The 27,530-nt window shown below is 38.1% G+C and overlaps 1 protein-coding gene across 6 annotated transcripts in view; it reads right to left on the reverse strand.

Annotated features, from left to right (window-relative positions):
- Positions 1-6,133: 6,133 nt before the first annotated feature.
- LOC128703145 (SPRY domain-containing SOCS box protein 3-like) overlaps positions 6,134-27,530 on the reverse strand; it is a 53,335-nt gene continuing 31,938 nt past the window's right edge. For all 6 annotated transcript variants that reach the window (XM_070103270.1, XM_070103268.1, XM_070103265.1 and 3 more), the window contains 3 exons: positions 22,386-22,514; positions 12,360-12,597; positions 6,134-12,024 (listed from right to left, as the gene is read on the reverse strand). In XM_070103270.1, the coding sequence (XP_069959371.1) occupies positions 11,658-12,024; positions 12,360-12,597; positions 22,386-22,514 (734 nt within the window). In that variant the 3' untranslated portion in view covers positions 6,134-11,657. The remainder of the gene's footprint in view (positions 12,025-12,359; positions 12,598-22,385; positions 22,515-27,530) is intronic.

Here is a 27,530-nt window from a genome sequence, read left to right on the forward strand (position 1 = left end):
ACACACACCTGTATTAAAATGCTCCGAAGTGGTTAGGCCACTTACCTTTATCCCACCTCCACTACCCCCACTCACCCTTTTCCTATATTTCCATCTTTACCCATCCTTCCTTTCCCATCTTACCAAAGCTCTGGTAATTCAAGCTCAAGCTCAACCTGGGTGCTAGTCAACTGGGGTGGGTCATATCCTGTGGGACAAGATGAGGACCACAATGTAAATGTCCTTGATGATGCACTGCCTTTCTTGGGTTATCCTTGGTGGCTAACCCTCTGGGATTAAAAATACCAACAAAATCTTATTTATTATTATTATCACACTGGCCGATTCCCACCAAGGCAGGGTGGCCCGAAAAAGAAAAACTTTCACCATCATTCACTCCATCACTGTCTTGCCAGAAGGGTGCTTTACACTACAGTTTTTAAACTGCAACATTAACACCCCTCCTTCAGAGTGCAGGCACTGTACTTCCCATCTCCAGGACTCAAGTCCGGCCTGCCGGTTTCCCTGAACCCCTTCATAAATGTTACTTTGCTCACACTCCAACAGCACGTCAAGTATTAAAAACCATTTGTCTCCATTCACTCCTATCAAACACGCTCACGCATGCCTGCTGGAAGTCCAAGCCCCTCGCACACAAAACCTCCTTTACCCCCTCTCTCCAACCTTTCCTAGGCCGACCCCTACCCCGCCTTCCTTCCACTACAGACTGATACACTCTTGAAGTCATTCTGTTTCGCTCCATTCTCTCTACATGTCCGAACCACCTCAACAACCCTTCCTCAGCCCTCTGGACAACAGTTTTGGTAATCCCGCACCTCCTCCTAACTTCCAAACTACGAATTCTCTGCATTATATTCACACCACACATTGCTCTCAGACATGACATCTCCACTGCCTCCAGCCTTCTCCTCGCTGCAACATTCATCACCCATGCTTCACACCCATATAAGAGCGTTGGTAAAACTATACTCTCATACATTCCCCTCTTTGCCTCCAAGGACAAAGTTCTTTGTCTCCACAGACTCCTAAGTGCACCACTCACTCTTTTCCCCTCATCAATTCTATGATTCACCTCATCTTTCATAGACCCATCCGCTGACACGTCCACTCCCAAATATCTGAATACATTCACCTCCTCCATACTCTCTCCCTCCAATCTGATATTCAATCTTTCATCACCTAATCTTTTTGTTATCCTCATAACCTTACTCTTTCCTGTATTCACCTTTAATTTTCTTCTTTTGCACACCCTACCAAATTCATCCACCAATCTCTGCAACTTCTCTTCAGAATCTCCCAAGAGCACAGTGTCATCAGCAAAGAGCAGCTGTGACAACTCCCACTTTGTGTGTGATGCTTTATCTTTTAACTCCACACCTCTTGCCAAGACCCTCGCATTTACTTCTCTTACAACCCCATCTATAAATATATTAAACAACCACGGTGACATCACACATCCTTGTCTAAGGCCTACTTTTACTGGGAAAAAATTTCCCTCTTTCCTACATACTCTAACTTGAGCCTCACTATCCTCGTAAAAACTCTTCACTGCTTTCAGTAACCTACCTTCTACACCATACACTTGCAACATCTGCCACATTGCCCCCCTATCCACCCTGTCATACGCCTTTTCCAAATCCATAAATGCCACAAAGACCTCTTTAACCTTATCTAAATACTGTTCACTTATATGTTTCACTGTAAACACCTGGTCCACACACCCCCTACCTTTCCTAAAGCCTCCTTGTTCATCTGCTATCCTATTCTCCGTCTTACTTTTAATTCTTTCAATAATAACTCTACCATACACTTTACCAGGTATACTCAGCAGACTTATCCCCCTATAATTTTTGCACTCTCTTTTATCCCCTTTGCCTTTATACAAAGGAACTATGCATGCTCTCTGCCAATCCCTAGGTACCTTACCCTCTTCCATACATTTATTAAATAATTGCACCAACCACTCCAAAACTATATCCCCACCTGCTTTTAACATTTCTATCTTTATCCCATCAATCCCGGCTGCCTTACCCCCTTTCATTTTACCTACTGCCTCACGAACTTCCCCCACACTCACAACTGGCTCTTCCTCACTCCTACAAGATGTTATTCCTCCTTGTCCTATACACGAAATCACAGCTTCCCTATCTTCATCAACATTTAACAATTCCTCAAAATATTCCCTCCATCTTCCCAATACCTCTAACTCTCCATTTAATAACTCTCCTCTCCTATTTTTAACTGACAAATCCATTTGTTCTCTAGGCTTTCTTAACTTGTTAATCTCACTCCAAAACTTTTTCTTATTTTCAACAAAATTTGTTGATAACATCTCACCCACTCTCTCATTTGCTCTCTTTTTACATTGCTTCACCACTCTCTTAACCTCTCTCTTTTTCTCCATATACTCTTCCCTCCTTGCATCACTTCTACTTTGTAAAAACTTCTCATATGCTAACTTTTTCTCCCTTACTACTCTCTTTACATCATCATTCCACCAATTGCTCCTCTTCCCTCCCGCACCCACTTTCCTGTAACCACAAACTTCTGCTGAACACTCTAACACTACATTTTTAAACCTACCCCATACCTGTTCGACCCCATTGCCTATGCTCTCATTAGCCCATCTATCCTCTAATAGCTGTTTATATCTTACCCTAACTGCCTCCTCTTTTAGTTTATAAACCTTCACCTCTCTCTTCCCTGATACTTCTATTCTCCTTGTATCCCATCTACCTTTTACTCTCAGTGTAGCTACAACTAGAAAGTGATCTGATATATCTGTGGCCCCTCTATAAACATGTACATCCTGAAGTCTACTCAACAGTCTTTTATCTACCAACACATAATCCAACAAATTACTGTCATTTTGCCCTACATCATATCTTGTATACTTATTTATCCTCTTTTTCTTAAAATATGTATTACCTATAACTAAACCCCTTTCTATACAAAGTTCAATCAAAGGGCTCCCATTATCATTTACACCTGGCACCCCAAACTTACCTACCACACCCTCTCTAAAAGTTTCTCCTACTTTAGCATTCAGGTCCCCTACCACAATTACTCTCTCACTTACCTTATCTTACCTAATTATATTAAACTGCTAGGGGCACAACTGCCTTAATTCAGTCATGAGAACTGATCACTCTTATGAAGAGAGGCCAGATGAGTCAACCCTGTATTTCAATATAAATACGTTCTGTTGTAAAAAACACATAATTAAAAAGACAGTACGTATTTTAAAAGTAATACAGTATAAGGTATGGTACCGGAAGAAAAACTAAATTATGGTAGTAGTTAAGGAATTGTGTATGGTGATGTTCTGTTGTTGTGGGTATAAAAGCAAGAGACAGCTTTACTCAGTTCTCCTTTTGTTGTGTATCCAGACTGGAAGGAACTATCCCACTCTACTTCTGGGCAAAATGTGAGTTGCCCAGAAAGTAAGATTTATAAGTACTTAACTAATGTTGTAACATTAAGACCCAAAGTAGCTACAGGGTCTCAAAACATTAGGTTAAGGCCACCAGGGAGAGAGGAGTAATAATAGTTTCAGATGAGACCATGTGGCTAGGTACCATGTGGTGTACTGGTTAGGCTCAGACTAGGGTATGTATCCATTGCTATGGATGGAAAGACTGAGCCAGAATGCTTAACATGTATATGCTGCAAATACCTATCCATAGAATATATTACTATTTTTGCAATAGTAGTTTATTTGTCTGCGATGATGGGTGAATAAGTTTTTAGAGAATGAGGACTAATCATGAATGTAAGTATTCCCTTAGACTTTATAAGGCATTAATGAGCTACCCTACATACACCAGATCATATACGGAGAACCGTACCATCAAAGTAAAAATGGACAACAATGTAACATTATTATTATTTGGGAAGTGCTGAGCCCATATAAGTTATACAGAGCCTGGGGAATGAGAGGCACTCAAGATTCAATCCAAGGAAGAGGAGGATAAGTCCACTCATTGTTAATTATACATCAAGAGCACATCATACAGTATTATGAAGAAAACTGTCTTCAGAGAAAATTCTTTACAATATGACTGTAAATGTGTTTAAATTAAATCCAAATTAATTGAGGTAACTGGTTAACATACTCTGGGGGTCCAGATTATTATAACCATTATTATTATTATTACTTCAGTCATGGGGAAATGATTAACCCATAGGTATTATATAGTACATAGGGAATGGGAATCAATCAGATTTGATTTGAAGTAGGGAAGGTTAAATACACTTCTTTGGATCCTCTAAGGAACTGGATCTGTGCTCCAATTCCCTGAATTAAGCCCGAATGCCTTCCATCCCTCCCACAGGTGCTGTATAATCCCTATGGGTTTAGCACTCCCCCATAATAATAATTCCTTGGATCAAGAGCCAAGTAACCCTGAAGTTCTAGAAGAGCAATTTGTAACCCTCCATTGTGTTGTAATCAATGACAGGATCACAGACAAAAATGAGACACTGCAGTGTGTGTAGAAAACAGCCCAGGAGCTGTGACTCAGCCCTTTTCAACCATATACAGGAGTACAGCTGCTGGTATTATTGTGCCCTCCAGGGTAAATCTAAATAATATAGTATTTCATTAGACCCTTCAAGGGAGATGCATTGATGCCAGTAAGGCATTCTAATTTGATTTTTTATTTTTTAATGTACTGTACAAAGATAATGTAGTTTACATGTAATAAAATATTGTTAGGCACAAATGAAACCGGGCAGTGGAGGTGTTGATCCCCAAAACCCTCTCCAGGTATATTAGTATATAGTAGATGCATTTTGGGCAAATGTTCTGCTTTCCTTGGCGCCAGGCACTATATAACCCCTACAGGTTTACCATTCATGAATGTTATAATAAAAATAATAGTAATAAAACACTAGAAAAATGTTGGCAGGGGATCCACAACAGAAGACAAGAATGACTCAAGAAATCGTAATGACACGATTGCAAACAAACCATACCCCCGGCCGGGATTGAACCCGCGGTCGTGTCATTACGATTTCTTGAGTCATGTTGACGGCAGTGAAGGGACTTGAGCTAGAGTTCGTCACGGCCACGCTAGCTGGAGATTCGTCTGTAAAAACTTGCATTTGTGGTCACAGTGGTGCCTGTGCTAACCTTCCTATGGTGTAGAAATATACCTAGTTGGATGAATCTTATTGTGGCTAGCTGGTCTAGTGGCTAACGCGACGGGCTGGAGTTTTGAGACTCTATGACCGCGGGTTCAATCCCGGCCAGGGGTATGGTTTAGAAGACAAGAATGTTTTTAAGTAAAATTTCACCTCCAGTTTGCTATGAACCCACAAAAATTAAAACCTTTAGCCCTAAGAGTAATGGAGAGAGATATGTAAAAAGTATATGAATAACACCACAAGATTTGGCAATAAAGTTCATTTGATTTTATGCAGGGTAAACACTAAACTTGTAAGGGTTATATAGCACCTGGGGAATGCAGGAATGCAGGCACTGAGGTTTGATCCCAGAAAGTGGAAGTTAAGTCCCATTTTTCAGATCAAGAGCCTCTCACCAACATAAAGGCACCTCCACTGAGAGATGCAGTAAAGGTGAGACTCGGAAAGGCAAGCAGATACTGTAAACATGTCAGGACACTGAAAGAAACAGAAGTAAAATTGACATGTTATCTGATGAAAAGAACAATCTGCATATAGTGAATCCTGTGTATTATTCTCATAATAATTGTGAGAACAGGCAGACAATTTCTGCAGTGCCATAAAGCACCTCTTCATGAGACAACAAGTGAGTTGTTAAACACAGTCCTCAGAGAATCACTTCTCAATACCGAGATAAAGATGGAAGGCCAGAAGGTGGTCTGTTTCAAATATTTGTAATAAATTCATTTAATCCAAATACCAAAGAATATAAAAAAAAAATAAAAAATACCAGTTAAATATTTTTTATGAATATAAATTCTGCCAAAACATAGGTTTATTAATTTTCCAATGTGCACAAATATATGAATTGTATTGTAATAAAAAATTATCTATCAGAGTATTATGTGATGAAAGAAACTTTAAGTAATCTTGTGTTAACCCTCTGTTAGTAATATATATTTAACTTATTACTTAAGATTTAGGGAGTTGTATAGTGAACTTAAAGAACAATATTTAAAAATTTATTGAATGTGATGACAAAAAAATAATTCATGATTAGTACTGTGCTAACCATGAGAATGTATTCATGAACATATGACTAGAGATATCCTGCAGATTCCTGTATAGTACAGAATAAGAATTTCCACATAACTAACATGATTTCATATTTTATTCCAGAACAAAAACAAGCTAAGTATTGTCATGAAAGCATTAAGTAAGCTATCCTCAGCACTCATGGCAGAACTGTAATGAAAATCAATTTGAAATTAGTACCTTCTGTTAAGGAAGATTTTTGTATGAACTACATACTCTACAACCCTCAATGATTATGAGACATTCTTAATACAAATACAGTGGACCCCCGCTTAACGATCACCTCCAAATGCGACCAATTATGTAAGTGTATTTATGTAAGTGCGTTTGTACGTGTATGTTTGGGGGTCTGAAATGGACTAATCTACTTCACAATATTCCTTATGGGAAAAAATTCGGTCAGTACTGGCACCTGAACATACTACTGGAATGAAAAAAGTTCGTTAACCGGGGGTCCACTGTATATCTTACTCATCCTCTATTCTCACTGTTTCTCCTCTTTAGGAGGTTCCATTGATGCTGCTGAAGGGATCTTGATCCAAGGAATTGGACCTAAACCTCCCCTTCCCTGGGTTGAACCTTACTGCCTGCCATTCCCCTGAGCACTGTAAGACACCTTAGTGCTCTCTCCAAGAATGTAATATCAGTTGTTTCTCTTTCCACTCTTCCATCATCTGTTACTGTATTGTAAATACTGTACACAATACACATATACAATCTAAATAAAGTACTACAAGTACATCAAGAGAAAATGGAAAAAGTTAACACTATTATTAATTAATGAATTCATGGTGAAGTGTTAAACCTGTAGGGGGTCAACAGTGCTTCGGGGAATAGGAGGCAATAAGGCTTGATCCAGAGAAAAGGAGGACAGGTTCACTTCTTTGGATCATCAGCATTTAGGTCTCTCCCTTAAGGAATTAACATTGCATTAAAATTACCTCACGACTAACTACAAGAAAGAGTGAAAAGAAATGTAAAATACAATATTGTAATTTAACAGCATAAAGTCAATTCTTTTACTGGTACAAAATGTAAGGTCACAAAAAAAGGCTCACACAAAAATGTTGTATTGACAAAATAAAAAACTGTTCTACAAAAGATAATAAACTTTGAAGTGCAACAACACTTTGACTTATGTCCGTACAACTACATTCATCGTCATTCATTCAAACACCATCTTTCCAGAATTATGTTGACATCACAATCCAGATTACACTCCAACTGCAACAGTCTCACTCCTCCTGAACCTCTTAACTGTGTCCATCGTACTAGAATGCAGGTGATGTACATGTGTCCAGCATTACTAGTGTGCACAATTTTATGTACCTACAAATCTGCCACCTGCCAATATTTTTGACCTCAGCACAACCCTTTGGGTCTTCTACAATCTCTTCATACCCCTGAGAAAAATCTAAGGCCAGGAGGCTCCACACAGTGTATCATGGTTAACTACACAGGTGATGACTATGTTCAACATACTAGTATGCCTAACAAGCATAGGTAAACAATGAAATCATGAACTGTTGTTCTATTACCAGCTTCCCTACCAGCAAACAGTGTGATGACATCCATTCCAAATTTATTAGTTTCATGATACTAAGAGTGGAATTCATCCACAAAGCACAAAGCATCTCCACCTTGACTACCTCGCATTAGTATTAAGATAAAATAAAATTTGATGAGGGAAAAAGTGTGAGTGGTGCACTTAGGAGTCTGTGGAGACAAAGAACTTTGTCCTTGGAGGCAAAGAGGGGAATGTATGAGAGTATAGTTTTACCAACGCTCTTATATGGGTGTGAAGCATGGGTGATGAATGTTGCAGCGAGAAGGCTGGAGGCAGTGGAGATGTCATGTCTGAGGGCAATGTGTGGTGTGAATATAATGCAGAGAATTCGTAGTTTGGAAGTTAGGAGGAGGTGCGGGATTACCAAAACTGTTGTCCAGAGGGCTGAGGAAGGGTTGTTGAGGTGGTTCGGACATGTAGAGAGAATGGAGCGAAACAGAATGACTTCAAGAGTGTATCAGTCTGTAGTGGAAGGAAGGCGGGGTAGGGGTCGGCCTAGGAAAGGTTGGAGAGAGGGGGTAAAGGAGGTTTTGTGTGCGAGGGGCTTGGACTTCCAGCAGGTATGCGTGAGCGTGTTTGATAGGAGTGAATGGAGACAAATGGTTTTTAATACTTGACGTGCTGTTGGAGTGTGAGCAAAGTAACATTTATGAAGGGGTTCAGGGAAACCGGCAGGCCGGACTTGAGTCCTGGAGATGGGAAGTACAGTGCCTGCACTCTGAAGGAGGGGTGTTAATGTTGCAGTTTAAAAACTGTAGTGTAAAGCACCCTTCTGGCAAGACAGTGATGGAGTGAATGATGGTGAAAGTTTTTCTTTTTCGGGCCACCCTGCCTTGGTGGGAATCGGCCAGTGTGATAATATAAAAAAATAAAAAATTTTAATCAAGTTAACCACTATTATCTTGTCTAGTTTTAAGTAGTTACTGTATACTATTATCTTATCTAGTTTTTAGTAGTTACTGCGTACTAGGATTAGTCTGCCCGAAATGCCACAGCATGATAGTGGTCTTCTTTGTACTTAGCAAACCACAATTGTAATTACACATTGTAACCTTTACAAAGAAATAAATCTTTCTTTATCTTCAAGTATATTTAACCCAGGATAACCCAATAAAGCCAAACATGACTTATTTCCATGTTCTGAGGATATGTATTACAACATGTAGCAATTGTAATATTATTATAATTCAAGTGGAACAATATTAGGCTAAGCATTTCACCATGTTTGAAGTGCTAGAACACTTTGAAGCACATCTGATACCTAAAGAAAATGGTGTACATAGTCTGAAACATCAAAATAAATTGTAAAACATAAATACTCCCGGTGCATTTACATTGACGATTTATAATTTTTTCCAGCTTCAACATATAAAATCATAAGTTTTTATCACATTCCACTCATTTTAGTCTTATCCAATTCATAAAAAAGGACTCGTTCATTCTGAAATAATAAATAAAAAAATCTTGCCATACATGCAAGATTTTTTTTCTGGGTATGCCACGGTTAGGAGGTTAAGAGTAAAAGCACTGCCCCTCCCACCTCCAGGAATCAAATCTAGCTAACCAGTTAAGTTAGGTAAGATTCATCAGGAAACAAGACAAGTATTTCCTGATGCTGGGCTGTGTTATGTCATGACCCAACACTGGAGCTTTTGGTCATCTGATCAAGGCCTTCCACTGGCTTACCAGTCCACCACTTTAAAAATTAAGGTTAAATCTAGCTAACCAGTTTCTGTAAATTATTTTATATATTACCTTGCTAACACTCCAACATGTCCATTAAAAGCCAGTAGTCTACATTCATTCCCATCTACAACACATACAAGCCTCCTGGATGCTCAAACCCTTAAAATTCAAAGCCCATTATGTTTCAAAAATATATTAAATTCACGAAAGACATAAGTTATACATGTATGAGTATTTGATTACAAATAGCAAATATACACTCTGTATTCTAACTTACTTTTTTTTATTAGGAACTATATTTAGGCTCATTAAATGTGATGACAAGGTAAAATATCATAACTAGTACTGTGCTAGTCAAGGGTAATTATCCCTCCATCAATAATGACTAGACATACCCCTGAAGATTTCTGTATAGTACAAGCAACATATTCTCATTTTCAAAGTACTGTATTACTGTTGTCTGCTATTAACAAGTTGAAATTTAACTTATACCTACAGGAATGTGTAGGTAATAGTATTGTATATAAGATAACTTCAGGTAACTGTAAAGTGAAATTAAAATTTTACTCAGGTTAAATATGCATATACGTATATATATATATATACATACATACATACATATATACATACATACATACATACATACAAAGTAACATTTATGAAGGGATTCAGGGAAACCGGCAGGCCGGACTTGAGTCCTGGAGATGGGAAGTACAGTGCCTGCACTCTGAAGGAGGGGTGTTAATGTTGCAGTTTAAAAACTGTAGTGTAAAGCACCCTTCTGGCAAGACAGTGATGGAGTGAATGATGGTGAAAGTTTTTCTTTTTCGGGCCACCCTGCCTTGGTGGGAATCGGCCAGTGTGATAATAAAAAAATAATAAAACATATCCTAGGTAGTAGGTTGGTAGACAGCAACCGCCCAGGGAGGTACTACCATCCTGCCAAGTGAGCGTAAAACGGAAGCCTGTAATTGTTTTACACTTGCAAGATTTCAGGTACATCTTGCTACTTCTACTTACACTTAGGTCACACTACACATACATGTACAAGCATATATATATACACACCCCTCTGGGTTTTCTTCTATTTTCTTTCTAGTTCTTGTTCTTGTTTATTTCCTCTTATCTCCATGGGGAAGTGGAACAGAAATCTTCCTCCGTAAGCCATGCGTGTTGTAAGAGGCAACTAAAATGGCGGGAGCAAGGGGCTAGTAACCCCTTCTCCTGTATATATTACTAAATGTAAAAGGAGAAACTTTTGTTTTTCCTTTTGGGCCACCCCGCCTCGGTGGGATATGGCCGGTGTGTTGAAAGAAAGAAGAAAGTATATGAACATGTGTATATATATTATTGTGCCCACGAACAAGTGGTATTGATCAATAACAACGGCTAGTCGCAATATTGTTAATGTGTATGTATATGAAGGAGGTGGTGGGGATATTTGCAGTTTGGAGGGATATCTTAAGTGTAGTATTGGCATGCCTCTGGCAAGACAGTGATAGTGAAAAATGTTTCTTCTTTTTCAGTTCACCCTACCTAGGAAAGAGACAGCCAGTGTGTTATAAAAAATTAACATATTACCATACTTACATGTTTTGTAGTCATAAGTTACATTTCAACTTGTTGATATTAACTAACAATATCACTTTTAGAAACAAGGATAAAATGTACACAAGAGATATTTCACACAATAGAAAAAATATGAAAATATTTGATAAAAATAACTATATCAGTAAAATTACAACTGCTTCAAGTACTGTCATAAAAGGTCAGCTGACTTACATACCCATTAAAGATCTCAAATAAAAACCATATACTATATGAAATTAGCTTCAACCATGAATGTTTTCTTGTTGTGTGTGTAGCAACACACACTGGCAATTAATGGCGAGGATGCATATCCTCAATTACAAAGATATTTTTCCCAGTCTTTATCTCACTCTTTGTCTACTTTTCCTAGTCTTTTTTAAATTCCAATACTGTCCTACCTATAGATACTCAATGCTGATCCTTTTCAAGCATTCTTTTTCCTTACTTAATATAAGAAGAAACTGTCATCATTATAATCACTGGAAGTGTTAAATCCATAAGGGCACATGTGCCATGTAGAGTAGAGCAACAATGCAAAACTTATCACAACCATTATACACAATGAATATCCCGCTGTAAGAAGGATAACTACTCATCTACGTAGCCTCTTCTTATTCTTTTTAGTAATACGAGGAAATATTTCATCATCACTACTGCTCAAATAACATATGTCTCTCTTTCTGAAGAATCTTAGCACACTTTCATGGGAACAACTATTATCCTTATTAATGTTGCCACAATGACACTTTCGACTTTTCACAATACGTTTGGTCATGTCTCGTCGCTCAGCTGACGATTCATTTGTTTTTGAGTCTGCAAAACGAATAACTTTCGGCATCTTGTGTTTATTACACCGTCTTCTCTGTTCTGCCCGAGTATAAGGTTTCATTTGGTGATCTGCGAAGAACCATGGGTAGAGCACTTTGCAAGTCTTCATAAGTCCAGGTGGGAGCAGCAACCTGGGTGTGATAATGAGGTTTGGAATTTTAGCATATTCTTAAAAAATTCTATATTGTTTACAATGCAGCACTCCCACAATTATACAGGTAGTATTCAAGCTTTAATAAACTGGTTTTTTCCCTTACCATATATTTCAGAAAAACTATAAACAAATCAATAAAAACCTGTTTGAGCACATCTGATTAATAATACAAAAATCAGGGACCAGGTGAGGTTTGAACCCATGGCAAGGGAGTCCTAAAACTCACAGGCCAGTGTGTTAACCACCTGTGAGTGATAACACATAATATGTAATCTATACTCTAACTTTAATCTCCACCAATACTATACTTACTTATCAATAGATACTGTGCCACACCACTGCAAACAAGTCCCATCAGGAAACTTAGGAACTCTACTTTGTATCTTTGGTGCTCTGGCCTTGCAACGAGCAATTATGTGTGTCACCAGAGACATCAAGTGCAGTGAGGACTCACACATGTATGCAGAAACTAGCCTTAATACACACCGTCCAGCCACACCCACCACAGGATAAAGATCAACACCATGTGGTAGATTTTGATATTGCAAACCTGGAAAATACATTAATGAAGTGGTAAGAATACATTAATGATTTACTGAAGATGGGGCTGAATATTTTGAAGATAAAAATTAATAAACAGACATGCTAGAAATTTACAAAACTATAACAAGAGGCAGTGATCTACATACCAGTATATGAGAAAAAATGGGGTTTTAGAAGATATATTTATTATTATTATTATTATTATTATTATTATTATTATTATTATTATTATTACTGCATTATTAATCAGAAAAATTAACAGACACAGTGATACTAGTGATGTTCAAAAACAGAATAGGAGTAAGCATGTAAAACAGAATGATAGTAAGCATGTAAAACAGAATGATAGTAAGCATGTAAAACAGAATGAGAGTAAGCACATAAAACAGAATGAGAGTAAGCATGTAAAACAGAATGATAGTAAGCATGTAAAACAGAATGATAGTAAGCATGTAAAACAGAATGATAGTAAGCACATAAAACAGAATGAGAGTAAGCATGTAAAACAGAATGATAGTAAGCATGTAAAACAGAATGATAGTAAGCATGTAAAACAGAATGATAGTAAGCACATAAAACAGAATGAGAGTAAGCATGTAAAACAGAATGATAGTAAGCATGTAAAACAGAATGATAGTAAGCACATAAAACAGAATGATAGTAAGCATGTAAAACAGAATGATAGTAAGCACATAAAACAGAATGATAGTAAGCATGTAAAACAGAATGATAGTAAGCATGTAAAACAGAATGATAGTAAGCATGTAAAACAGAATGATAGTAAGCATGTAAAACAGAATGATAGTAAGCATGTAAAACAGAATGATAGTAAGCATGTAAAACAGAATGATAGTAAGCATGTAAAACAGAATGAGAGTAAGCACATAAAACAGAATGATAGTAAGCATGTAAAACAGAATGATAGTAAGCACATAAAACAGAATGATAGTAAGCATGTAAAACAGAATGATAGTAAGCATGTAAAACAGAATGATAGTAAGCATGTAAAACAGAATGATAGTAAGCATGTAAAACAGAATGATAGTAAGCATGTAAAACAGAATGATAGTAAGCATGTAAAACAGAATGATAGTAAGCATGTAAAACAGAATGATAGTAAGCATGTAAAACAGAATGATAGTAAGCATGTAAAACAGAATGATAGTAAGCATGTAAAACAGAATGATAGTAAGCACATAAAACAGAATGATAGTAAGCATGTAAAACAGAATGATAGTAAGCATGTAAAACAGAATGAGAGTAAGCATGTAAAACAGAATGAGAGTAAGCACATAAAACAGAATGATAGTAAGCATGTAAAACAGAATGATAGTAAGCATGTAAAACAGAATGATAGTAAGCATGTAAAACAGAATGATAGTAAGCATGTAAAACAGAATGAGAGTAAGCATGTAAAACAGAATGAGAGTAAGCACATAAAACAGAATGATAGTAAGCATGTAAAACAGAATGATAGTAAGCATGTAAAACAGAATGATAGTAAGCACATAAAACAGAATGATAGTAAGCATGTAAAACAGAATGATAGTAAGCACATAAAACAGAATGATAGTAAGCATGTAAAACAGAATGATAGTAAGCATGTAAAACAGAATGATAGTAAGCATGTAAAACAGAATGATAGTAAGCACATAAAACAGAATGATAGTAAGCATGTAAAACAGAATGATAGTAAGCATGTAAAACAGAATGATAGTAAGCATGTAAAACAGAATGAGAGTAAGCATGTAAAACAACACACAGGTAAGCCTCTGCTAAAGTGAAACTTCTACTGAAAGTTATTTTTGTGAAATTCGGATAATTTTCAGTAGTTCTATATTTTATAGCGGACACATATTTCTGAGTGTTTTGCAGACTTTTTTTTCCTCAACAGCCATTTCCCACCAAGGCAGTGTGACCTAAAGAAGAAAACGCATTCACCATCGTTTGTTCAGTTGCTGTCCAGTCTCACAACTAAGTTTAGTGCAGGTAATTAATTACTTTTTTACAAAGTACAGTGGACCCTTGGTTATCGGCTGTAATCTGTTCCAGAAGGTCAGCCTAAAACAGAAAATACCGAAAACTGAAATAATATTTCCACATAAGAATTAAAGGTAGTAGGTTGGTAGACAGCAACCACCCAGGGAAGTACTACCGTCCTGCCAGATGACTGTGAAACAAAAACCTGTAACTGTTTTGCATGATGGTAGGATTGCTGGTTTCTTTTTCTGTCTCATAAACATGCTAGATAACAGGGATATCTTGCTACTCCTACTTACACTTTGGTCACACTTCACAGACACGCACATGCATATATATATATACAAACATCTAGGTTTTTCTCCCTTTTTCTAAATAGCTCTTGTCCTTTTTATTTCTTCTATTGTCCATGGGGAAGTGGAAAAGAATCTTTCCTCCGTAAGCCATGCGTGTCGTATGAGGCGACTAAAATGCCGGGAGCAATGGGCTAGTAACCCCTTCTCCTGTATACATTTACTAAAAAAGAGAAGAAGAAAAACTTTATAAAACTGGGTTGCTTAAATGTGCGTGGATGTAGTGCGGATGACAAGAAACAGATGATTGCTGATGTTATGAATGAAAAGAAGTTGGATGTCCTGGCTCTAAGCGAAACAAAGCTGAAGGGGGTAGGAGAGTTTCAGTGGGGGGAAATAAATGGGATTAAATCTGGAGTATCTGAGAGAGTTAGAGCAAAGGAAGGGGTAGCAGTAATGTTAAATGATCAGTTATGGAAGGAGAAAAGAGAATATGAATGTGTAAATTCAAGAATTATGTGGATTAAAGTAAAGGTTGGATGCGAGAAGTGGGTCATAATAAGCGTGTATGCACCTGGAGAAGAGAGGAATGCAGAGGAGAGAGAGAGATTTTGGGAGATGTTAAGTGAATGTATAGGAGCCTTTGAACCAAGTGAGAGAGTAATTGTGGTAGGGGACCTGAATGCTAAAGTAGGAGAAACTTTTAGAGAGGGTGTGGTAGGTAAGTTTGGGGTGCCAGGTGTAAATGATAATGGGAGCCCTTTGATTGAACTTTGTGTAGAAAGGGGTTTAGTTATAGGTAATACATATTTTAAGAAAAAGAGGATAAATAAGTATACAAGATATGATGTAGGGCGAAATGACAGTAGTTTGTTGGATTATGTATTGGTAGATAAAAGACTGCTGAGTAGACTTCAGGATGTACATGTTTATAGAGGGGCCACAGATATATCAGATCACTTTCTAGTTGTAGCTACACTGAGAGTAAAAGGTAGATGGGATACAAGGAGAATAGAAGCATCAGGGAAGAGAGAGGTGAAGGTTTATAAACTAAAAGAGGAGGCAGTTAGGGTAAGATATAAACAGCTATTGGAGGATAGATGGGCAAATGAGAGCATAGGCAATGGGGTCGAAGAGGTATGGGGTAGGATTAAAAATGTAGTGTTAGAGTGTTCAGCAGAAGTTTGTGGTTACAGGAAAGTGGGTGCAGGAGGGAAGAGGAGCGATTGGTGGAATGATGATGTAAAGAGAGTAGTAAGGGAGAAAAAGTTAGCATATGAGAAGTTTTTACAAAGTAGAAGTGATGCAAGGAGGGAAGAGTATATGGAGAAAAAGAGAGAGGTTAAGAGAGTGGTGAAGCAATGTAAAAAGAGAGCAAATGAGAGAGTGGGTGAGATGTTATCAACAAATTTTGTTGAAAATAAGAAAAAGTTTTGGAGTGAGATTAACAAGTTAAGAAAGCCTAGAGAACAAATGGATTTGTCAGTTAAAAATAGGAGAGGAGAGTTATTAAATGGAGAGTTAGAGGTATTGGGAAGATGGAGGGAATATTTTGAAGAATTGTTAAATGTTGATGAAGATAGGGAAGCTGTGATTTCGTGTATAGGGCAAGGAGGAATAACATCTTGTAGAAGTGAGGAAGAGCCAGTTGTGAGTGTGGGGGAAGTTCGTGAGGCAGTAGGCAAAATGAAAGGGGGTAAGGCAGCCGGGATTGATGGGATAAAGATAGAAATGTTAAAAGCAGGTGGGGATATAGTTTTGGAGTGGTTGGTGCAATTATTTAATAAATGTATGGAAGAGGGTAAGGTACCTAGGGATTGGCAGAGAGCATGCATAGTTCCTTTGTATAAAGGCAAAGGGGATAAAAGAGAGTGCAAAAATTATAGGGGGATAAGTCTGTTGAGTGTACCTGGTAAAGTGTATGGTAGAGTTATAATTGAAAGAATTAAGAGTAAGACGGAGAATAGGATAGCAGATGAACAAGGAGGCTTTAGGAAAGGTAGGGGGTGTGTGGACCAGGTGTTTACAGTGAAACATATAAGTGAACAGTATTTAGATAAGGCTAAAGAGGTCTTTGTGGCATTTATGGATTTGGAAAAGGCGTATGACAGGGTGGATAGGGGGGCAATGTGGCAGATGTTGCAAGTGTATGGTGTAGGAGGTAGGTTACTGAAAGCAGTGAAGAGTTTTTACGAGGATAGTGAGGCTCAAGTTAGAGTATGTAGGAAAGAGGGAAATTTTTTCCCAGTAAAAGTAGGCCTTAGACAAGGATGTGTGATGTCACCGTGGTTGTTTAATATATTTATAGATGGGGTTGTAAGAGAAGTAAATGCGAGGGTCTTGGCAAGAGGCGTGGAGTTAAAAGATAAAGAATCACACACAAAGTGGGAGTTGTCACAGCTGCTCTTTGCTGATGACACTGTGCTCTTGGGAGATTCTGAAGAGAAGTTGCAGAGATTGGTGGATGAATTTGGTAGGGTGTGCAAAAGAAGAAAATTAAAGGTGAATACAGGAAAGAGTAAGGTTATGAGGATAACAAAAAGATTAGGTGATGAAAGATTGAATATCAGATTGGAGGGAGAGAGTATGGAGGAGGTGAACGTATTCAGATATTTGGGAGTGGACGTGTCAGCGGATGGGTCTATGAAAGATGAGGTGAATCATAGAATTGATGAGGGAAAAAGAGTGAGTGGTGCACTTAGGAGTCTGTGGAGACAAAGAACTTTGTCCTTGGAGGCAAAGAGGGGAATGTATGAGAGTATAGTTTTACCAACGCTCTTATATGGGTGTGAAGCGTGGGTGATGAATGTTGCAGCGAGGAGAAGGCTGGAGGCAGTGGAGATGTCATGTCTGAGGGCAATGTGTGGTGTGAATATAATGCAGAGAATTCGTAGTTTGGAAGTTAGGAGGAGGTGCGGGATTACCAAAACTGTTGTCCAGAGGGCTGAGGAAGGGTTGTTGAGGTGGTTCGGACATGTAGAGAGAATGGAGCGAAACAGAATGACTTCAAGAGTGTATCAGTCTGTAGTGGAAGGAAGGCGGGGTAGGGGTCGGCCTAGGAAAGGTTGGAGGGAGGGGGTAAAGGAGGTTTTGTGTGCGAGGGGCTTGGACTTCCAGGAGGCATGCATGAGCGTGTTTGATAGGAGTGAATGGAGACAAATGGTTTTTAATACTTGACGTGCTGTTGGAGTGTGAGCAAAGTAACATTTATGAAGGGATTCAGGGAAACCGGCAGGCCGGACTTGAGTCCTGGAGATGGGAAGTACAGTGCCTGCACTCTGAAGGAGGGGTGTTAATGTTGCAGTTTAAAAACTGTAGTGTAAAGCACCCTTCTGGCAAGACAGTGATGGAGTGAATGATGGTGAAAGTTTTTCTTTTTCGGGCCACCCTGCCTTGGTGGGAATCGGCCAGTGTGATAATAAGTGATAATAAAAATAATTAATGTAAATCCAATCAATCCATTTCAGACATCCAAAAATATTAGCAAAAAATAATTTTTTTAAAGATTAACTATAGTTTTACATACAGAAAACAATGAGTACATTCATTACATTGGAATCCCAAGTTTTGCCCTTAATCTGTTCCAGGAGCTAGGACTCAAGTTGAAATGTCCTAAAGTCAAAGCAATATTTCCCATAAGAAATAATGTAAATCCAATTAATCCACTCCTGCTATCAGGAGGCATGACAAACTAGTACTTCAATATGACGCTATTATCACAATTCATCTAATATGACATAATAAACAATATAACATAAAAACCTGATATACACTCTAGAATGAATAAAATATGTACGTCATTACGTATGTGGTGGCGGGGGAGGACAGTGGTAGCGGGCATTCTCGCTCCAGCTATCAAAATATCTTCCCATTCTTTCCTCCTTCAGACATGTTAGTACAAAAGAAAATAGAGTTTGTGAGGCAAACTGCATTAGATCACTTCTTTCATAAAAAAAACATAATGTACAAATGAAATGGTGTATGTACACCATTTACACACCTTGCAGAAGATAGGCAGAGTGGCTTATGCTGTCAGGAGTTTATTTCGTTTCCTTTTTCTATCGCTTAATCGCTACACTCTTAATGCTACACTCTTAATGCTACACTCTTAATGCTACACTCTTAATGCTACACTCTTAATGCTACACACTTAATGCTACACTCTTAATGCTACACTCTTAATGCTACACTCTTAATGCTACACTCTTAATGCTACACTCTTAATGCTACACTCTTAATGCTACACTCTTAATGCTACACACTTAATGCTACACTCTTAATGCTACACTCTTAATGCTACACTCTTAATGCTACACTCTTAATGCTACACTCTTAATGCTACACTCTTAATGCTACACTCTTAATGCTACACACTTAATGCTACACTCTTAATGCTACACTCTTAATGCTACACTCTTAATGCTACACTCTTAATGCTACACACTTAATGCTACACTCTTAATGCTACACTCTTAATGCTACACTCTTAATGCTACACTCTTAATGCTACACTCTTAATGCTACACTCTTAATGCTACACTCTTAATGCTACACTCTTAATGCTACACTCTTAATGCTACACTCTTAATGCTACACTCTTAATGCTACACTCTTAATGCTACACTCTTAATGCTACACTCTTAATGCTACACACTTAATGCTACACACTTAATGCTACACTCTTAATGCTACACACTTAATGCTACACTCTTAATGCTACACTCTTAATGCTACACTCTTAATGCTACACTCTTAATGCTACACTCTTAATGCTACACACTTAATGCTACACACTTAATGCTTTTGAGAGATTCTGAAGAGAAGTTGCAGAGGTTGGTGGATAAATTTGGTAGGGTATGTAAAAGAAGAAAATTAAAAGTGAATATAGGAAAGAGTAAGGTTATGAGGATAACAAAAAGATTAGGTGACGAAAGACTGGATATCAGATTGGAGGGAGAGAGTATGGAGGAGGTGAATGTATTCAGATATTTAGGAGTGGAGATGTCAGCAGATGGGTCTATGAAGGATGAGGTGAATCACAGAATTGATGAGGGGAAAAAGGTGAGCGGTGCACTTAGGAGTCTGTGGAAACAAAGAACTTTGTCCGTGGAAGCAAAAAGGGGAATGTATGAGAGTATAGTTGTACCAACACTCTTAAATTGGTGTGAAGCATGGGTGATAAATGTTGCAACAAGGAGAAGGCTGGAGGCAGTGGAGATGTCATGTCTGAGGGCAATGTGTGGTGTGAATATAATGCAGAGAATTCGTAGTTCAGAAATTAGGAGAAGGTGTGAGATTACCAAAACTATTATCCAGAGGGCTGAGGAGGGGTTGTTGAGGTGGTTCGGACATGTAGAGAGAATGGAACAAAACAGAATGACTTCGAGAGTGTATAAGTCTGTAGTGGAGGGAAGGCTGGGTAGGGGTCGGCCTATGAAGGGTTGGAGGGAGGGGGTAAAGGAGGCACTTTAAATGCCTAGTATAAAATGTAATGTTCACTCGAGGAGAAACAAAGTGAGACTGACTCACAACAGCTGCGCGGGGAGGCGGCAGGCAGGCAGACAGCAGGACAAAACATGGGGCACAGTGCGAAACTCAGGACAAAATTTACCTGAAAAAACGGTTCTAAACTCAAAGCGTACAATAATCAGGGCGTATGAAACTCAGGGTTCCACTGTACTTAACTTAAAATATTTGTAGTCTTAATGTAGGACGAGAGGTGAGTAGTATTTATTTGTAGGAAGTCAGTGTAGGCAGCGATATATGTAGGTACAGTACACTACACTACACAGCCATATTATTACCATGTTTACTGAGTTTAATCATTTCTAACAACTACCGTTAGACGCCATCACAAACAAAGGGAGAAGTAATGAATAATTCATGCCAAGAATTGTAAACAAATGCATATGATGGGCGGTTACTGGGCGAGACACCAGATTCACAGTTTTCTCTAATGCTGAATCAGCGAAAATGTAATGTTTACTCTCCACTCGATAGCATATAAACATCGCATGTTTATATGCTCTGTAACGTGTTTCTTATATAATTTTGAAGAAAATATCATAGATGGATTAATGAAAATGTCTATATTAACCTAAAATAAGACATTTATTGTGCCCAAGAGGGATTACTATTAAACATGCATAGCATATAAACATTGCTACACTCCCTGCCTTCCTGCTACACTCCCTGCATGCCTGCTACACTCCTTGCCTTCCTGCTGCACTCCCTGTATGCCTGCTATGCTCCTTGCCTCTATGCCTGCCTGCTACACTCCCTGCCTCTCTGCTACACTCCCTCCTTACCTGCTATACTCCCTGCCTTCCTGCTACACTCCCTGAATGCCTGCTACACTCCATGCCTTTATGCCTGCCTGCCTTGAATTCTATCGTGTTTCTCACTTTCTTTACCAAAGAAACTTTACTTGGAACTTTCTTTGGGGCTATGGTTACTTATTTCGCAGTTGCACTTAATCAATAACCACCAAAAACAATGGATTATAGCGAAATGTTTGGATGAATGAGCAGAAGTTTCCTCACTTGCTCAGAGACACAGCCACACTGACTCAGGAACGCGCGAGTGGCTGGCGGTGGACGCGTCCAATACGGCCGATAAGTGAAATAACGGCCAATAATCGGAAGCCGAAAAAAACGGCCGATAACCGAGTTGGGTGATAAACAGAATGTCCGATAACTGAGGGTCTACTGCACATAATAAAACAGAACAGTGTACAACACCAACATACACCCAAGAAGCTCTATAAAACTGCTTTTAATTAAGCTAGTTGTTTTATGGCATTCATTAATGTTTACATATGTAGATTCAAATTATGTTTTACTGTGGTGTAAGCACAGTAATACAGCTTCTCCTCATTTAACAACAGAGTTCCATTTCTGAGACTACGTCGTTAAACGAATTCGTCGCTAAGTGAGGAGCATACTATAATGGTAGTGAGTTTGTATTAACCACCTTTGATATTGTTTTAATGTCACCTTTGCACCATTTATATTATTTCTGGTATATTTTTAAATGTTTATACAGTAGTGTACTGTATATTGAAATAAAGAGAATAGAGGAAATCACCTGTAATATACATTATTTAGGTATGAATACTGGTCAGAGAGCCCCTCGTAAGTCCCAGGCGTCGGTAAATGAGTACGTCGCCAAGTGAGGAGGGCTGTATTTATAATATTTTGGGGAAACCGGTAAACAAGATTTGACTTCTGGAGGTGGGAGGTACTGCAGTGCCTGCACACTGAAGGATGACTAGGTGTATAATAGAGTACTTTAGTGCATTTTTTAATTATTTTTTAACATTCTGATTTAACCAACACTTAGACATTTCCCCTATTAGTTCATTATATAGAGGATTTACTGTATTATGTTATGAAATATTTTATGAATAAAAGTAAAGTTGATGCACACAGTAAAAAAATAAATCTGATTAGAGTGTAGAATAATTAACAAGCTTTGTCAGTGGAAACATAGAACTTTTAAATTTGTATATAGGAGTACATACCAATAACTTTATTGTTGATAGCAAACATAAGAGTTCTCTTGATGAGATCAAGGTGGACTGTCACAAGGTCTCTTGGGAACAACCGATAGTCTTCATGAACAACAGCATAATTGTGGTGGTACAGGGACCCTGCCAAAGACAAAATATTAAGCAAATGAAATGAGTCTGATGGTGGCAATTTGGTGAAATGGAAGGTCAAAGGATATATGGATGAAACAAAGATTCAGAATATTGTTATGAAGATTAATATAAGGAAAATCAGTTTTGCACTGTACCCAAGGACATTTCAAACAAGAGTTCCATAATGCCTAATAATATACCTGCTCTGAAAATAAAATACTAATAAAACATGGAGAAGATAACAAGTGCATATAATACAGAGGTACCACTGTTCATTTATTTAAAAATTGGCAAATTAATGTTTTGGATGGTGCTGTAATAATATACTGTGCTGTGACCTTGATCTTTGACACCAGGACCTTAATATGTTATGCTACACCCTGTCTTCTAGTTGGCATTAAACCTTTAGTGCTGGTGTGTTTTGCTCAAAGGAAGGTTCACATTACTATTGAGATGTTAAAGTTCTACATAATCTGCCAAATTTTTTATATAAACTGTCATACTAATTGCTACAGAATTGGAAAATGCATTGTTCAGACATGTTAGAACATATTAAAAACAGCCAGAGATACCATAAATGAGAATAAGAACATGCTTGGCACAATCATCCCTAGCAGTGCAGCTGAAACACCTATATTGTTGTTTAGAATGATGCCAATTTGGTCAGTAAAAAAGGATAAGGAATACAGAAAAAAAAAATGCTTAGGCTTAAGCTGTAGAAATCCAGCCTTAACCTCCAAAGAAAGAAAACCAAGGGATATTTAATAGTAATCCACCTCTTACAAAATTACTATTGTACAGAGTGAAGTCAGACTAGCACTGTATATGTGATATAAAGCTCAGTTAATACTGAGCCTTACTGTGTTAATCATCCTACATCTAATTCTCCTCCTGACTTTTCCATACTGACAAATATTTAAATATGACAATATGCAGTTTGTCATTTTATTGAAGTAACATTAAGTTACTCCCACTTTCCCACAGCAGTGGCATATATGTATAATATATTGGGGTTCTTCCCACTGACCTGATAGTGCTCATCCTGCACAAAACAGAGGAAGGCTGCAGCAGGCCCACCAGCCCATGCCTGCCAAGTTCTTATCAAACCCAACCCCTCCCACTGAAATATTTGTCCAGCCAATTCTTAAAGTAACCCAATGTTATTTCCAATAAAATGCCATAAACTGTGTACTGTGTCTTATTAAAATATTTATCAGTATGGAAAAAGTCACAATAAAATTTGTGACTGATGGTTTCAAGAGTTTTTGTACTCCTGAAACCTGGCCCTGGGCAAGGCTTGTCTGCTAGTTGCCTGGTCAACCTGGCTGTTGCTGCTGATGACCTACATATCCATCACAGCCAGTGATTTGCAACCAGGGTAAATTTACCCATTGGGGTAAAAAATTACATGGCAAGGGGTAAATAGTTGATGTACCTGATAACTGAATAATTTATCTTTTCTGACCTTGTTTTTCTGTCCCTTTATGACGGCGACAAGTTTTTTGTATGGAAGTAAGGGAGTAAATGGAGAAATACATCAAGGCAAGGGGGTTAATGATGGAGGAAAAGTTGATAATCCCTGGCCTAGATGATCTAGGCTTACACACATCTATTATATAACTTCTTTCAACAAACCGGCTGTATCCCACCAAGGCAGGGTGGCCCAAAAAGAAAAACAAAAGTTTCTCTCTTTAAATTTAGTAATTTATACAGAAGGGGTTACTAGCCCCTTGCTCCTGGCATTTTAGTCACCACTTAAAACACGTATGGCTTACGGAGGAAGAATTCTATTCCACTATTATAAAACTGTCATTATATAATAATACTGATATACTCCTACCAAATAGCTACTGAAGCTAAATACATGGACAAACTTATAAATAAGAAGGGTTGGAATTAAGTAGCTGCCCAGTGTGAGTTAGCAGGTCACTGCAGTGCTCCTTCATTCTTAATGGTACAATCAATAAAAATATGGTAAGGTGCGGTTTAAACACTGGTGATATACGCCTACTTGTTAAGAATAATATTGTTAAAAGCACCTACTAAATCTCACATAAATGTTACATCCATTAACTGTCAGTAAATTCTCATGCCTTGAATTCACCACCTCAACTGAACCACTCCATAAAAAGAATGTCAGTCAACTGATGCTGTTTCAATGCAATTAATTTGTAATTGACCAATTCTTCATTTGCAACCTGTCTTGCTGTACTTATGATTGTAATGAATTATCCAAGCTGTACTGACTTATATACTAGGTCTGGTTAAAATAATAATAATTCATGTTAAGCTCTAAACCCACAAGGGTTACTCAGTGCAAGATGTGGTGGAGGCTTGATCCTCCGTCTGCTGAGTGCCAGACAGATGCCCTTCCTACCTGTACTTGCCTAAATCCTAATTACAAGAAGAATGTACGTCTTATGATTAGTTTTCCTGAAATGCATTTGCATAACTAGTGGCTTTCTTCTGAGCTTTATATTGCATCAAATACAGTGGTACCATGAATTTCGAACAGCTCCCAACTCAAAAAATTATGTTGTTTATTTTTTTAAGTGTATTTTTGGGGGTCTGAAACGGACTAATCTAATTTACATTATTCCTTATGGGAACAAATTCATTTGGTAACAGCACTCAAACAGCCTTCTGGAACGAATTAAGGCCGAAATTCGAGGTACCACCGTATCTGTATTATATTTTTTATTATCACACTGGCCGATTCCCACCAAGGCAGGGTGGCCCGAAAAAGAAAAACTTTCACCATCATTCACTCCATCACTGTCTTGCCAGAAGGGTGCTTTACACTACAGTTTTTAAACTGCAACATTAACACCCCTCCTTCAGAGTGCAGACACTGTACTTCCCATCTCCAGGACTCAAGTCCGGCCTGCCAGTTTCCCTGAACCCCTTCATAAATGTTACTTTGCTCACACTCCAACAACATGTCAAGTATTAAAAACCATTTGTCTCCATTCACTCCTATCAAACATGCTCACGCATGCCTGCTGGAAGTCCAAGCCCCTCGCACACAAAACCTCCTTTACCCCCTCCCTCCAACCTTTCCTAGGCCGACCCCTACCCCGCCTTCCTTCCACTACAGACTGATACACTCTTGAAGTTATTCTGTTTCGCTCCATTCTCTCCACATGTCCGAACCACCTCAACAACCCTTCCTCAGCCCTCTGGACAACAGTTTTGGTAATCCCGCACCTCCTCCTAACTTCCAAACTACGAATTCTCTGCATTATATTCACACCACACATTGCTCTCAGACATGACATCTCCACTGCCTCCAGCCTTCTCCTCGCTGCAACATTCATCACCCATGCTTCACACCCATATAAGAGCGTTGGTAAAACTATACTCTCATACATTCCCCTCTTTGCCTCCAAGGACAAAGTTCTTTGTCTCCACAGACTCCTAAGTGCACCACTCACCCTTTTCCCCTCATCAATTCTATGATTCACCTCATCTTTCATGGACCCATCCACTGACACGTCCACTCCCAAATATCTGAATACATTCACCTCCTCCATACTCTCTCCCTCCAATCTGATATCCAATCTTTCATTACCTAATCTTTTTGTTATCCTCATAACCTTACTCTTTCCTGTATTCACTTTCAATTTTCTTCTTTTGCACACCCTACCAAATTCATCCACCAATCTCTGCAACTTCTCTTCAGAATCTCCCAAGAGCACAGTGTCATCAGCAAAGAGCAACTGTGACAACTCCCACTTTATGTGTGATTCTTTATCTTTTAACTCCACGCCTCTTGCCAAGACCCTCGCATTTACTTCTCTTACAACCCCATCTATAAATATATTAAACAACCACGGTGACATCACACATCCTTGTCTAAGATCTACTTTTACTGGGAAATAATTTCCCTCTTTCCTACATACTCTAACTTGAGCCTCACTATCCTCGTAAAAACTCTTCAGTGCTTTCAGTAACCTACCTCCTATACCATACACCTGCAACATCTGCCACATTGCCCCCCTATCCACCCTGTCATATGCCTTTTCCAAATCCATAAATGCCACAAAGACCTCTTTAGCCTTATCTAAATACTGTTCACTTATATGTTTCACTGTATTATATCTGTATTATATCAATGTCAAATTCAAAATATTATCAGTTTTGATCTTAGACTAGACTGCCCTCCTGGACACACACCTACATCTTCACTGATATTTTTACTGTTCCATATCTGAAATGATCTGCATAACCATGGGCTTTCTACATGCATTATCAAGTGTCACTCATTTCTGTATAAATAAATAACAAAAAGGCACAATACCGTGACTGGAACGATACACAAATAACCCGCACATAAAAGACAGAAGCTTACGACGACGTTTCGGTCCGACTTGGACCATTGACTTTGTCAATGGTCCAAGTCGGACCGAAACGTCGTCGTAAGCTTCTGTCTTTTATGTGCGGGTTATTTGTGTATTTCTGTATAAACAATGTATCACATGGAAATAAATTTTGAATTTGAATTTCAAAATGCACTACTCCTGAAGATAGCATTTACAATGTGAAACACCCACCCCATGGCGACTGTGTATTGGCAGTTTCATTTTTTTGTTTAGTTAACTGCAACAATGCTAAAAGAAATGTACCTGTCACTGCATATATCCTCTCTGGAACTTGTGACAGTGCATGAAGTTTATGAAAATGGAATACTCATCTGTAATACTGTATATGAAACAACGTATTTATTTTTATTTATTTAATGTCTTTGCAAATAGTACATTGAGATTTTATATTTACAATAATGGGTTGCAATGCAAAGAGAGCCTCTATTATGCCTAGGCATTATGGGCCAACTTAACATTATTGGCTTACAGACTACTTAATACTAAGGATTATATCATAGTTGTACAGTAGATTATTAATTATAAGTGATTCTAATTTATATAAGACAAAAGATATATTCATATACTCAAAAATGCTTTTTGTGAAAACAATGATTCAATTATATTACTGTCAACAATGGATAAAAGGTTCAGAGTAATTGTT

This window comes from Cherax quadricarinatus, chromosome 85, assembly GCF_038502225.1.
Source record: "Cherax quadricarinatus isolate ZL_2023a chromosome 85, ASM3850222v1, whole genome shotgun sequence".
In the NCBI taxonomy this organism is placed as follows: Eukaryota; Metazoa; Arthropoda; class Malacostraca; order Decapoda; family Parastacidae; genus Cherax; species Cherax quadricarinatus.